Source organism: Ochotona curzoniae, unplaced genomic scaffold, assembly GCF_017591425.1.
Source record: "Ochotona curzoniae isolate NIBS_2020 unplaced genomic scaffold, NIBS_Ocur_1.0 contig_2688, whole genome shotgun sequence".
Classification (NCBI taxonomy): domain Eukaryota; kingdom Metazoa; phylum Chordata; class Mammalia; order Lagomorpha; family Ochotonidae; genus Ochotona; species Ochotona curzoniae.
The window spans coordinates 7273305-7286785 of NW_024465553.1; the positions used below are offsets into that span (position 1 = coordinate 7273305).

At 60.7% G+C, this 13481-nt stretch overlaps 1 protein-coding gene across 3 annotated transcripts in view; it reads left to right on the top strand.

Moving 5' to 3' along the window:
• CCDC88C (coiled-coil domain containing 88C) overlaps positions 1 to 13481 on the top strand; it is an 85523-nt gene that overhangs the window by 53693 nt on the left and 18349 nt on the right. For 2 of the 3 annotated variants that reach the window (XM_040975154.1, XM_040975156.1), the window contains exons 11-19: positions 2327 to 2473; positions 2853 to 2997; positions 4792 to 4955; positions 7850 to 7987; positions 8989 to 10026; positions 10490 to 10611; positions 11156 to 11297; positions 12036 to 12200; positions 12631 to 12792. In XM_040975154.1, coding sequence (XP_040831088.1) covers positions 2327 to 2473; positions 2853 to 2997; positions 4792 to 4955; positions 7850 to 7987; positions 8989 to 10026; positions 10490 to 10611; positions 11156 to 11297; positions 12036 to 12200; positions 12631 to 12792 — 2223 coding nt within the window. Of the gene's footprint in view, positions 1 to 2326; positions 2474 to 2852; positions 2998 to 4791; positions 4956 to 7849; positions 7988 to 8988; positions 10027 to 10489; positions 10612 to 11110; positions 11117 to 11155; positions 11298 to 12035; positions 12201 to 12630; positions 12793 to 13481 lie in introns of all 3 variants that reach the window. The other variant, XM_040975155.1, reaches the window with a different exon arrangement.

Sequence of the window (13481 nt, forward strand, 5' to 3'; positions counted from 1 at the left end):
CGCTCCTGCCTTGGCGCCAAAGGAGGTCCTTTCAGCCCTGCTTGGTCTTCCTTCTTCCTAGCCCAGTGTGGCCCTGTTTGTTTGTTGTTTATTTGAGAGGGAGGATTACAGAGAGAAAGATCTTTAATCTGTTGGTTTACTCCCCAAATGGCTCTGACAGGCAAAGCTGGGCAGCTCGCATACTTGGCTGCTACTGCAGCCCGCCACCACGTCCCCATGGCACGACTGAACACTTTGCTTTTAAAGCAGGGTATGCTTGTCCCCAGGGATCCTGGTCTCAGAAGGTCAGGCCAGCCAGCCGCTGCCCAGGGAGCACCCCGACTTGGGGCCTGGGACACCCTGGGCTCCCTAGCACTGGAAAGAGGGAGCAGTGTGGGCGGGCTGGGTCTGGAAGGGCCAACAGGAGATGGTGGTGTGGACGGAGGGGCAGCCTGGGTGGTGGCTGTCAGGGCTTGAGCTGAGCGATGTTGGGGCTCGCCCGTCGGTGAGCCCTGCTGGGACCGGGACAGGGAAGCCGTGCCTCGCGCACGGAAGCCCCTTGTTATACCCGGCTCCTGTCCTTCAAGTGGTCTGGGCCTCTCACTGACGTGAGCCTCCTGGTGGTCCTTCACCTGTGGGCAGGACCCGTCCTACGGGGAATGGGGAGGCACGGCCACAAAACTGACATGGTCTCAGCTAGGGATGGCAGGAGTGGGCACATGGGTGAGTCTAGGGCCTTGGTGAGCAAGTCCAGCCCGGGGTGCCAGCCTTTGATGCATACCATGTCTGCTGACCACAGAGTCCTGATGCCCAGCTGTGCCCACCCCCCTGTGAACCGAGAGCATGACAAGCCCTGCCCGCTGAGGCTGGGAAACCGTGTCCACCTAACACTGCCTGCATTTCTGTGCAGCCTCCCCCCCTACACACACATCAGGAGGCTGAGCAGCACTGGGAGGGACAAAATTCAGGGACCATGGGACCTGTCAGGGACGTGGGGCACGGGCGCCTTCCCTTGCCCGGAAACCACTCACCAGGGATGTGTTTGTGGGACTCGTATGTGCTGGTTCACTGTGCTGCGATATCACTGTCGTGTGTGTGAGTGTGTGTGTGTGTGTGTGTGACGCCTAGGAGCTCGAGTCATCCCGAGTGTCCTCCTGTGCCTGTGTGTGTGTGTGTGTGATCCCGAGTGTCCTCCTGTGCCTCTGTGTGTGTGTGTGTGTGTGTGTCATCCCCAGTGTCCTCCTGTGCGTGTGCGCGTGTGTGTGTGTGTCATCCCGAGTGTCCTCCTGTGCCTCTGTGTGTGTGATCCCGAGTGTCCTCCTGTGCCTCTGTGTGTGTGTGTGTGTGTGTCATCCCGAGTGTCCTCCTGTGCCTGTGTGTGTGTGTCATCCCGAGTGTCCTCCTGTGCCTGTGTGTGTGTGTGTGTCATCCCGAGTGTCCTCCTGTGCCTGTGTGTGTGTGTGTGTGTGTGTGTGTCATCCCGAGTGTCCTCCTGTGCGTGTGTGTGTGTGTCATCCCGAGTGTCCTCCTGTGCCTGTGTGCCTGTGTGTGTGTCATCCCGAGTGTCCTCCTGTGTGTGTGTGTGTGTGTGTCATCCCGAGTGTCCTCCTGTGCCTGTGTGTGTGCCTGTGTGTGTGTGTCATCCCGAGTGTCCTCCTGTGCCTGTGTGTGTGTGTGTGTGTGTGTGTGTCATCCCGAGTGTCCTCCTGTGCCTCTGTGTGTGTGTGTGTGTGTCATCCCCAGTGTCCTCCTGTGCGTGTGCGCGTGTGTGTGTGTGTCATCCCGAGTGTCCTCCTGTGCCTGTGTGTGTGTGTGTGTGTGTCATCCCGAGTGTCCTCCTGTGCCTCTGTGTGTGTGTGTGTGTGTGTGTCATCCCGAGTGTCCTCCTGTGCCTGTGTGCCTGTGTGTGTGTGTCATCCCGAGTGTCCTCCTGTGCCTGTGTGTGTGTGTGTGTGTCATCCCGAGTGTCCTCCTGTGCCTCTGTGTGTATGTGTGTGTGTCATCCCGAGTGTCCTCCTGTGCCTGTGTGTGTGTGTGTGTGTCATCCCGAGTGTCCTCCTGTGCCTGTGTGCCTGTGTGTGTGTGTCATCCCGAGTGTCCTCCTGTGCCTCTGTGTGTGTGTGTGTGTGTGTGTGTGTGTGTGTGTCATCCCGAGTGTCCTCCTGTGCCTGTGTGCCTGTGTGTGTGTGTCATCCCGAGTGTCCTCCTGTGCCTCTGTGTGTGTGTGTGTGTGTGTGTGTGTGTGTGTGTGTGTGTGTGTCATCCCCAGTGTCCTCCTGTGCCTGTGTGCCTGTGTGTGTGTGTCATCCCGAGTGTCCTCCTGTGCCTGTGTGTGTGTGCGGCCCAGGAGCTGAGGGAAGACAGCATCATCCTCATTGAGACCAAGGCCCTGCTGGAGGAGCAGCTGGCGGCCGCCCGCGCCCGGGGCGACAAGGTCCACGAGCTGGAGAAGGAGAACCTGCAGCTGCGATCCAAACTGCATGACGTGGAGCTGGTACGCAGGCTGGGCGGCGGTGGCAGCGGAGCTGACTTGGGCAGCGTGGTGGCCGGTGTGCATGGGTACCATCCTGCCTCCAAAGCTCACAGGACGTCCTGTGTCCCGCCATTCTGTGAGGGTGCGGTGTGGGGGGGTGGTCTCCCAGCAGGTGTAGTCCTGGTGTGGCTTGGGCCATGGTGTAATGGTGCGGCCTCTGGGCAGAGCCGCCCTTTACCCGATCCTGGCCTCAGGCCCGTGGAGCCCCGTTTGTCCAGGTGGCTGGATGAGGGTGTCGCCAGAAGGGTTGTGACTCTCCTGGCGTTTGCAGGGGGGGGAGGGGAGTGAGCAGGTACCCACCTCTTCCCATGCCCTCCCTGCATCCCTCTTGATGCCCCAGGACCGGGACACAGACAAGAAGCGCATCGAGGAGCTGCTGGAGGAGAACATGGTGCTGGAGATGGCCCAGAAGCAGAGCATGAACGAGTCTGCGCACCTGGGCTGGGAGCTGGAGCAGCTGTCCAGGAACGCAGAGCTGTCCGATGGTAGGGACCCCACCCCAGGAACCCAGTGTGACGTGTCCCGTGGGTGAGAGGAAGGACGCAGGATGCTAATTAAGTGTTGCCAGGTGTCCTGGCTCTGTAGCTCCCCACCTCCGACATCACAGCCCTCCCCACCTAGGGGATGTCCTGATAGCATCTCCAGCTCGTCTGTCCGTGGCTGGGAGCCTCAGGTAGCAGGAGCTGTCCACGCTGGCGGTGGGCATGCCCATTGGCACTGTCTGGTTTGCCCAAGTGGGCAGGGAGGCTGTAGCCTGTTCTCTGTCTTCGGGGTGCGGATGCTAAGTGGCTGCTGCTCGGCAGGCCTGGGGTCTCTGGTGATTCCCTGTGGCTTCCTCCTCTTGCTCTCCGTCCTGGGTGTTCCCCGCTGCCCACATCAGCACCCCGAGGTGGGTGTGGACCCCGGGAGGCTGGGTGGAGCGCAGTCAGTGCCAGAACAGGAAGCTGCAGCACCGGCAAACAATGAGCCAGTTCCCGTGTTTGAAAATAGCATACGTCATCATTTCCAGGCACCTGGGACTGCAAGTTCATGACTTGGCGTTTATGACACAGGGGGCTTGAGACTTGTTTTTGAGAATTCCGACGAGCACCCCCAGGAGCAAGGTGTGGATGGCAGCTGGATGTGTCTTTTCTCTGTAGGGTCCCAGGAGCAGGTGGCTCTGTGTGTGCCTGGGGGCTTGGCACTGCCTGGAGTGGGCGCCCACAGTGTCCTGCAGCCACTGGGAGGAACTGCTGCCCCCTGGTGGAGTAGAGAGGTGGTGCAGTCTGCCCAGGCGGGCCGGCCATCCTGAACTCTTTCTGATTCAGGCTGGTGGGGTCAGAAGACCTTGCTGACTTGCACCGTCCAGTATGGTTTGTGGGTTGTTCTTTGAGTGGATAATGTTGGCTTGAGTGTTGGCATAATATAGGCAAAACCTGATTGTGCTCATGTTTTGTGTTTTCTTTGGAAGATGGATTTTTTTTAACAGAATATTTTGAATAATTGCTTTATTGGAAAGGCAGAGACAGAACTTCCATCCATTGATTCCTTCTCCTAATGGCCACAGCAGCCAGAGCTAGGAGCATAAAACCCAGTCCAGGCCTCTCACGTGGCGGGGGAGGACCCAAGTGCTTGAGCCGTCACCTGCTGCCTCCTCGCAGGTGTACTGGCAAGAAACTAGGCTTGGCAGTGGATCTGGAACCCAGATACTGGTACAGAGTGTCCCAAGCAGCATGTTACCCACGAACCGAAAACACTCCATGTGCTGAATGTGTGCAATGCGGTTTCTTGGGTTGGAAAGACCCGGCCCAAAGTCCTGGCCCCTCCGAGGGCAAGCACTCCAGCTCTCGGCTTGAGCTGGGCTGGCTTCATGGCCCTTGTGTCACTGACCAGTGGGCGAGGGAGTGAAGCAGGCGGGCAAGCAGGTCTGCTGTTGAGCATCTGGCGGAAGGGCGCCAGGTTTGCCTGTCCACTGCCAACTCCTGCCATATACCACAAAGCAGTCCTGCTCAAAGCCGGCCCAGGGCACGCACCTCTTGGCTGTCCCCGTAAGGCTGCTGAGCAGATGCTTCCCATAAGTGACCCAGTTGGTGGCTTTGGCACTGGTTCCTCAGCTGAGCCAGCCACCTTCTCCTTGAGCTCTCGGCAGAGCCGGATGAGCCCTGGCTGGTGGCCGAGGGCGATGGTCGAGGTGCTGCCGGTGGAGTAGTCCCGGTCTCCCGGCTGGTGGGCGATGGCGGTGGGAGGGGCAGCTGGGAGTCCTTCCAGGCATGGTGACCTCTGACCTGGTCCTGTTTTAGCCTCCAGGAAGTCCTTCGTGTTTGAGCTGAACGAGTGTGCCTCCAGCCGCATCCTGAAGCTGGAGAAGGAGAACCAGGGCCTACAGAGCACCGTGCAGGGCCTGCGGGAGAGCGGCCTCAAGTACGCCGAGCTGCAGAAGGAGAATGAGCAGCTCAGCAAGAAGGTGACCGCCTCCTCCCTCCAGCTGTTGGCTGCTGCCCCGTGGCAGAGGACGTGTGTGGGTGTGACCGCAGTCCAGCGGGCAGTGAGTGGCTTTGGGCTGCGTGCTGGCTGTGGCTCAGTCCCATTGTCCACCTCTGCAGCATGGGATGCCAGGGTGCCCACTGTAGGGTGGACGCTCCTGTGCTCCGACACCTGGCCTTCACACTGAAGCAGGCCCCCCGGATCTTGCAGACCCCACTGGGCGTCTGCCTGGGCTCTGGTTCCTGTGCCCCACCCCGACCTGGGCTGTAGTTGGCTGCTGTTTGTTCTGTTGCTCTGGATAGCCGGAAGGAGAGGCTGTGGGGGCCTCCCACCCACGCCCCCCACCTGCTCACCTGTGGGCAGCGCCTAAGCCTGTCCTTTGGGTCTTCTTTGGTTGGTGTTATTTGAAATCAGAGTCTATGTGAGAGATTCATTCCCCGGAAGGCTTCAGTGGCCAGGACTGGACCGGGCCAAAGCCACGAGCTGTATCTGTGTCGCCTTACTGGGTGGCAAGGACCCCAAACACTTGGGCTGTCCCTGCGGCCCTCAAGGTCATATAGTAGGGAGCTGGATGGGAAGGAGAACTGGGGTGCTGGCGTCCCTTTGGGGCTTCTGAAGGTGTCACTCTATGCTTGTGTTCCTGGATGTGGGAGACCTCAGCTTCCAGCGTTTTTCTCCGATCTTCAAGTTCAGACCCTCCTTCCACTCCCACCCCCTTTTCCGCAGGCTTGGTTTCCTAGCAACCAGTCCCCCTCAGTCCCTCTGGGACCCCCCCAGCATCTCATTAGCATACAAAAAGGCACTCAGCACTTAAGAGATCCCTAGGGTTTGAGGAGTCTGTGCTTGGAAACTGGGGCAGAGCCCTAATCCATACTTCTTGCGTTGCCACCACACCCGCTAGATGATGGGAGGGAGAAGTGTAAGGGGGTCTCAATAGAGGGGAGCAGGGGTCTCTGGAAGAAAAGGAAGGGCTTGGTGACACGCGCGTTTGAGGCCCCCAGGCAAGAGGAAGAAGTGGTGTGGGGCGCTGGGTATCTGGTGCTGCCTGCGAGTGACTGTAATGAGAAAATCACCTGCGAGCACACACGTATGTGTGTGTGTCCACGTGTGTATGCGTGTTACACATGAGTCTCTGTGTGCTCACACGTGTATGTGGCTCTGTGTGTGTGTGTGTGTGTCCCTGTGACTTTCCATGCAGCAGTTTAGGCTCTGCCTGGAATGCAGACGAACAAGCCTCCTGGTTTGTGGGGTGACAAAACTGCATGTGAACCCCGATTTGAGGCTGGGTTCTCACCCTGCGGTTCCTCCCCCTCCACATGGCTGATACGGTTGCAGATGTTGGAGGGCCCCGGGGAGAGGCCAGAGCTGGTCCTTCCAGGTCAGGTCCATGGCAGCTGAGGGTGCCGCAGTGGCCACATTCCCGTGGTAGGGTGGGCACCCAAAGCACTGGCAGGGTCACTCACTGAGCTGGTGCGCTCAGAAGTCTGGATTCTTCCCACCTGTGAGTGTCCATGGCTGAGCCTGCCCAGCAGGGGGCTGGGACCCCGCCCAGCTACTCGCCTCCATGCCCCCAAGAAGTGGGAGGTAAACAGCACCCCCAAAAACAGTGATGTGGGCAAGCTGACCAGAGGTTTCTAGGGGCCTGGCCCAGGTGGGAGCCCACCAACTGCAGGTGCTCCTTGGACACAGGACTCGGCTGTGGGTGCCCCATTCTAGCACGGTTCCTTACATCTGCCTTCTGGGTCCCACCTCCATCATCCTCCTCTGGGTCGTTCCTTGCCTTCCCTGGCCTGGCCTGGAGGGGTCGGTTCCCACTCGGCAAAGTGGTTCTGCTTCTTCCGTGCCCAGTCCTGTTGTTTCCATTGCCCAGGGTGTCCCAGCATCTGATGCCTGTGTGCCTGACAGCTCAGTCGATCCTGACTTCCTCCCTCTAACCCGTACCCACCGGGTCCTTGGGACCCCTCGGCCCGGTTCTCCCCTCCCCGGAGTATGCCCCAGCTTGCCGGCTCGTGCTGATTTGACCCCTGGAGGCTCTGGCCCAGGCAGCCTGCCTATTTCCTCTCCCTGTGACAGAATCCACATCACAGTTCATTCCTTGAGCCACAGAGAAGAGTGGGGGACTCTGATAGTGCCTGTGTGTGAAGGCGAGGGGTGTCTTGCCAGGGGCTGGGAAGCATGGTAGTCCTTGTACCCACGTCCCTGGGGTCCCAGAGCTGTTACCCATGAGTCCCCAGGGCCCGCAGGCCTGCAGCAAGCCCAGCTAGGAGCGTGCACTGGGACAGCAGGGAAAGGTGGGGGTCCAGCAAGGCAGGGCGGGGGTGTGATGGGTGCCCCGTGTTTATGCAAGAACAGCACCCATAGAAGCCAGAGTGACACATGGCACTGTTGGTCATGGACCTGGGCAGCGATGGGCAGGAAGGGAGCAGGGCGGTGGAGAGGACAGGGCCTGGTGACAGGTTCACGTGCCCGTGACATGAGAAACACAATGGATGAGGGCCGTGGGTGATGGGGTTGCCCAGGAGAGCAGAGTGGAGGCCTGTGAGGTTTATAGGGTGACCCTCAGAGGTGCCCCTGGCATGGGTGGTGTGAACCTGAGGGGAGTGGATGAAGCCCAGAATGGAAGCAAGAGCCGTGGGGTAAGGGGCGGGCAGGATGGGGTGTCTGCTAAAAGGGCAAGGGGATGGCATGGGGCCAAGGGGTTTGTGTGTGGCCCGCTGTGCCTGGCTGGCCCCTTGGGGAGGCGTGGGACCCAGGGGTTTGTGTGTGGCTCACCGTGCCCAGCTGCCCCTTGGGGAGACATGGGGACGAGGGGTTTGTGTGCGGCTCACCGTGCCCGGCTGATGGTGGCTCTGGGCCGGGTCTTGGGCTGGGCAGATTGAGAAGCTGCAGACCCAGCTGGAGCGGGAGAAGCAGAGCAGCCAGGACCTGGAGACCCTGAGCGAGGAGCTCATCCAGGAGAAGGAGCAGCTGCAGAGCGACATGGAGACCCTGAAGGCCGACAGGGCCAGGCAGGTAGGTGGCCCACGCCACGCACCTTGAGCCGCACACCTCGTGCCGCTCCTGGGATCGGCCGCATGGGCAACCGAGGAGGCAGCCACTCCGGGGTTCTGCTTCGCGCATCTGTGGCGCTTCTGTCGCCTCTGGAGCCAGCAGTTCCCACCCGCTGTGGGGGCGTGGTGTGGGTTCTGCCTGCCAGGAAATGTCAGACAGCTGAGTACGTCCTGCATGAGGCAGACACAGGCCAAGGACCATGCTGAGGGCAGCCCCATGACACAGGACGAGCCAGCCCTCCACATCCCTGCTGTCAGAGCAGGGAACCCCGGCCAACCACTCGACGAAGTGTCGAGGTGAGGGGCTCAGGGCGTGCTCCCCTGAAAGGTCTATGTGCAGGAAGAAGGTGGAGGGCGGAGGACGAGAGGAAGGCAATCCCAGGTGTGCAGTGAGGGTGGCCAGCAGAGCTGCGAGTATCCCCAGCCTCTGCACGGGAGCCGTAGACAGAGAAGAAAAGCATGGTGTCCTCTGCCCGTGGTGGACAGATGGCACTCTGCCCAGGAGGGACCCTCAGCCGAGAGGCCAGCCGTGGGGTGGGACTGTGTGAGGGTCCCTGAGCACGGCTGCCTGCAGGAGCTGACGCTGTAGATGCGGGAGAAGCAGGCTAAAGGTGGAGGGGGGGACAGGATAAACGGGCAACGTGATTACAGCAGGAAAGGACTTGGAACAGCCTGAGACACAACAGCAAGTGCCCAGGGAAATTGCTGGAAGGTTTGGGTAAGGGAGAGAGCTGTCGTTTGCGATCTGTGTCATCCTGACTGCTCCGACTTGGGCTCTCCCTGTCCTGCTGTCTGTGTCCTCCTGCCTGGCTGGCTCTGCTTTACACCTGGAGAATGTGAGGGTTCCGTTCAGGTGCACAGCAGCAGGGTGACCAGGCAGCGGGCTGTGCAGGCTGTTCGGACAGTCTGAATCGCAGGAACGGTTGGCATAGCAGCCTGGGTCTCCCCCGTGTGTCCCCACAGATCAAAGACCTGGAGCAGGAGAAGGACCACCTCAGCCGGGCCATGCGGTCGCTACGGGAGAGGTCGCAGGTCAACAGTGAGGCCCGCACGAAGGACACGGAGAGGGAGTGCATAGTGCCACACCAGGCGGTGGCAGCGGAGGCCACCAGTCGGCTCAGCCAGCCGGAGGTGCAGCAGCTGCGCCAGGATGCCCAGCAGAAAGCGGAGCGGGTGGAGGCCTTGGAGCAGGAGCTGGGCCAGCTGGAGCTGGAGCGCAAGCAGCTGGAGGCGCAGGTGAGCACCCTGCAGTCAGCTGCTGAGAAGGCCTCAGACCTGGAGCAAGAGAACAGTGCACTGCGTGCGTCCCTGGACGCTCTGCAGGACGTGGCCGCGCAACGCCAACGCCTGGAGCAGGAGCACGAGCAGCTGGCCGAGGAGAACCGGGAGCTGCGTGCCGCCCTGGAGGCCTCACGGCTCAGCAGCGCACAGGTGGCACAGGTGCAGCAGGAGAACCAGCAGCTGGTGCGCGAGAAGGAGGGGCTGAGCCGCGACGTGGCCCTGCTGGCCGCCCTCAGCAAGCAGACGGAGCGCCTGGAGCTCAGCTACCAGAGCGTGAGCGCCGAGAACCAGCGGCTGCAGCAGGGCCTGGAGCGCAGCGGCCGCCAGTCGCAGGCCCTGCAGCGGGAGCTGGGCGAGCTGGAGGCCGAACGGCGGGCCCTGCAGCGGGACCTGGAGGCCCTGCAGCTGGCCGGCGTGCAGCTGCAGCGGGCGGAGGAGGACAGGAAGGCGCTGGAGCAGGAAGTGGCGCAGCTCGAAAAGGACAAGAAGCTGCTGGAGAAGGAGACGAAGCGACTGTGGCAGCAGGTGGAGCTCAAGGACGCCGTGCTGGATGACAGCACCGCCAAGCTGTGCGCCGCCGAGAAGGAGAGCCGCGCGCTGGACAAGGAGCTGGCCCGCTGCCGCGAGGCGGCCAGCAAACTCAAAGAGCTGGAGAGGGACAACCGGGACCTCACGAAGCAGGTCACCGTGCACACGAGGACTCTGATGACCCTGCGAGAGGTGAGCTGCGGCGCCATTCTGCACGCCCTCTGTCTGCTCACAAGGGGCTCGCCTCCCAACACACCCAACGCCAGTGAAGTGTTGAAAGTTGACCCTGCATATAAACACACCAGCCTACCCTGCCAGCCCACCTTAGCTCAGACACAGCAGGGGCCATTGGCCGTGTCCCCCACGTGGCCTAGGGCTGACCAGCAGCCACCTTGCCGCTGCTGCCCAGCCTCACCTGGGAGCGCCACATTTACAGTCAGGGACTGCCTGCCCCGTGGTCCAGGGGCTCCCAGCACCAGGAAGACAGGGAACGTTTATTCCTTTCCCCTCCTCTGGGCCCCATCCTGCCCTTGACCATCTACCTGCTGGCCGAGTGGACTGTACCCCTGGGGCAGCCAGGAGGCACCAGATAGCTGCTCCACCAGGAGTCAGTGGCCATGACCCCATCAACACTCACGTGTCCCTGGCATTGTAGGACCTGGTGCTGGAGAAGCTGAAGAGCCAGCAGCTGACCAGTGAACTGGACCAGCTGAGCCAGGAGCTGGAGAAGCTGGGCCTCAGCAAGGAGCTGCTGCTGCAGGACGAGCATGGAGACACGTGAGGATGGGCCCCTGCCTCGGCCGAACCCCCCCGCTCGGCCCTCCTGACACGGGGCGCCGACCCCTGTCCCGACTTATGCCCCAGTCTTCTTCCTTAAGTTCTCAGAGAGGCTACTTAGATTTGGGGCTGGGAAGGGAGTGTTTGCCTTATCACAGCTTTTTCCTGTGCAGATCTCATTTTCCAAGAAGATCCACTCTCTTGGACTTGTAACCCAAAGTGCCGCCTGCCTGATAACATTTATGGCTTACTGAGCATCGTCCCTTGGGCCTGTTGCTTAACCGTCCCGTGATTCTGTTTTCCCATTGGGAAAATGGCTGTCATCGTGTTGGTCCCCACAACAGTGACTGTAACAGAGGTGTCCCATTCAGAGATTTTTCTGGGTGTGCCTGCTTAGGGATTCCCCAGGAAGGGCTTTGTTGGCCAAGTGGGTTTTGGCTGCGGCACTTTTCAGGGCGATGCAGGTGGCATTAGCAGCTGGCAGCCGGGCATTTGGCAGTAAAGGGCCATGTCATTGATGCTGTTGTGTCTTGGTGCTTTTTAGAAAGTACAAGATCTTGGAGAGCAGAAGTGAATCAGTGTTGCAGACCACGCTGGCGCGGAGAGAAGAGAAGATTGCGTTCTTGGAAGCTCAGGTGGAAGAGAAAGCGAGCCTGAACCACCAGCTGCAGAGTGAGCTCCAGACGGTAAGGGCTGGCAGTGTGACGACCAGATGTGAGGTCCCTGGGCCGCTCCCGCAGGTGGCAAAGCGGCAGCCGGGACAGCCGCTGCCTGGGGCAGGTGCAGGTGGCAGGCACCTGGGCAGGTGGCAGGCAGGGTCCAGAGCAGCATCACACATGGCTGGTGAGGTCTGAGGGATGCTTGATGGGTACCCTGCCACACGACTATGAGCTCCAGGCACCCTCAGGCCTGCAGCCTCGGAGTGAGGCAGATAGGAGCCCTGGGGGCCTGGCAGGGCATGCACAGGCATGCTCTTTACACGCCTGCACACGCCTGCACACTTCACTGACAGGCCCTGCGCTCCCACCACCTTCTCCATGTTGGGAGCACGGGCATGCATCTTGGCTGCAACAGTGAATCGGAGCCTGGAGCAGAGCAGCTCTGGCATTGTGTGCCCACCTGGTGCCCCTCCCCGGCCTCACTTCCATCATGTGAAGCAGACACCCGAGGCTCGGGAAAGCAGGCTGGCTGGGGCAGCCCATGGGTAGGTTCTTGGCCCCTGCCCTTCCTGCTGTGTCTGGCCAGGAAGCGGAAAAGCTGCAGGGTAGAGGTCGTGGCGCCCTTCGCTGAGTGCAGAAGGCAGGTGTGAGGCAGGTGCACCTGCCAGGGAGGAGCGTGGGGCCTACCGCACGGCCACAGTGTGGGGCTCCGAGCCCGGCTTGCTCCTGCTGACCGAGTCTGCCTCCTTGTTGCCTGGCCTGCAGTTGAGAAAAGAGTGTGAGGTCTTCAGGCGGGCCTCAGAGGACGGGCCTTCCCCGCTAAACACTCTCAAGCCTGTGGTGGAGAAGGAAGCCTGGGCGCCCGGCCACAAGGAGGCCACCCTGGAGCTACTGCGTGTGAAGGACCGGGCGATCGAACTGGAGCGGAATGTGAGTGGGCAGCCCTGGCTGCCGTTTCCCAGGGGGGCCTGAGCTGTTCATGGGCCTGCTGATGGGACACAGGGCGTTAGCCTACCCCCACACGGCACTCCTGGCCGGGCTGAACATGTCCTCTGATCATGAGGGGCCTTACAGTCTCCCCTGGTGAGGGCTGGTAAGGCAGACTTAGAGCTGGAGCTGGGCCGATCCAAAGCCAGGGCCTTGAGCCTCTTTTGAATCTCCCACGTGGGTGACAGGGACCCACAGACTTGAACTATCCTCTGCTGCTTCCCTAGGCCATTAGCAGGGAGCTGGATGGGAAGTAGAGCAGCCAGGACTTGAACCAGCAGCTGTTGAGGGTCTCGCAGCCCCAAGCCCCTGAGGCCAGTGGGCTTAGCCCACGGTGGGAGTTTGAGTGGCACCTGCCTCCTTGTCCCCCTAGAATGCGGCCCTGCAGGCGGAGAAGCAGCTGCTGAAGGATCAGCTGCAGCACCTGGAGACCCAGAACGTGGCCTTCAGCAGTCAGATCTTGACCCTGCAGAAGCAGAGCGCCTTCCTGCAGGAGCACAATACCACGCTGCAGACCCAGACGGCCAGGCTGCAGGTGAGCGAGCGTGGCATGTGCAGGCCAGGACAGTGCGTGCGCCCGGGATGCAGTGCACCTCCTGGCACTCAGCAGAGCCCACCAGGACCCCAGACCGATTATGATGTGGAGGGCAGGGGCTTTGGGGCTCTGCTTTATCGCTGATCGTGGCTCCTGCCGCCACAGCCTGGATGGAGTTCAGAAGCCACGTTCTGTGGTGGCACGCTGGGCTGCGTGGGCTGACCGCTTCATTTCTCTGATGGCCTGTGTGCTTGCCCGTGTCCCTGTCAGCCCTAGTGGAGATTTGGACAGGAGAGGGGACTGTGCAGCCCAGCAAAGTGAACCCAGCTTTGAAGATAATGATGTGAATTTTAAAAATAGTACTTAGCCATTTTTTATTCTTACTGATTTTTTTTTAATGTGAAAGAGAGAGCAAGGGTGGGGGGGTTCTTCTCTTGTCCAGTTGATTCCCCAAGAGTTGGGCTGGGCCAGACTGAAGCCGGAAGCCAGGAGCCCCATCCCTGTCTCCTTTGCCATGATCTGCTAGCTCCCTGGGCGCATTATCACTGCAAAGCTGGGACTGGGACCCAGACAGTGTCTGAACTACTGTGCCTGCTGGATGAATTGCAAACCTCAGAGAGGGAGGTGGAGGGGGCACAGGGTTTGGGGCCACCCAGGAGGCCCAGGTTCATCTTTGCTGAGTAGATCGT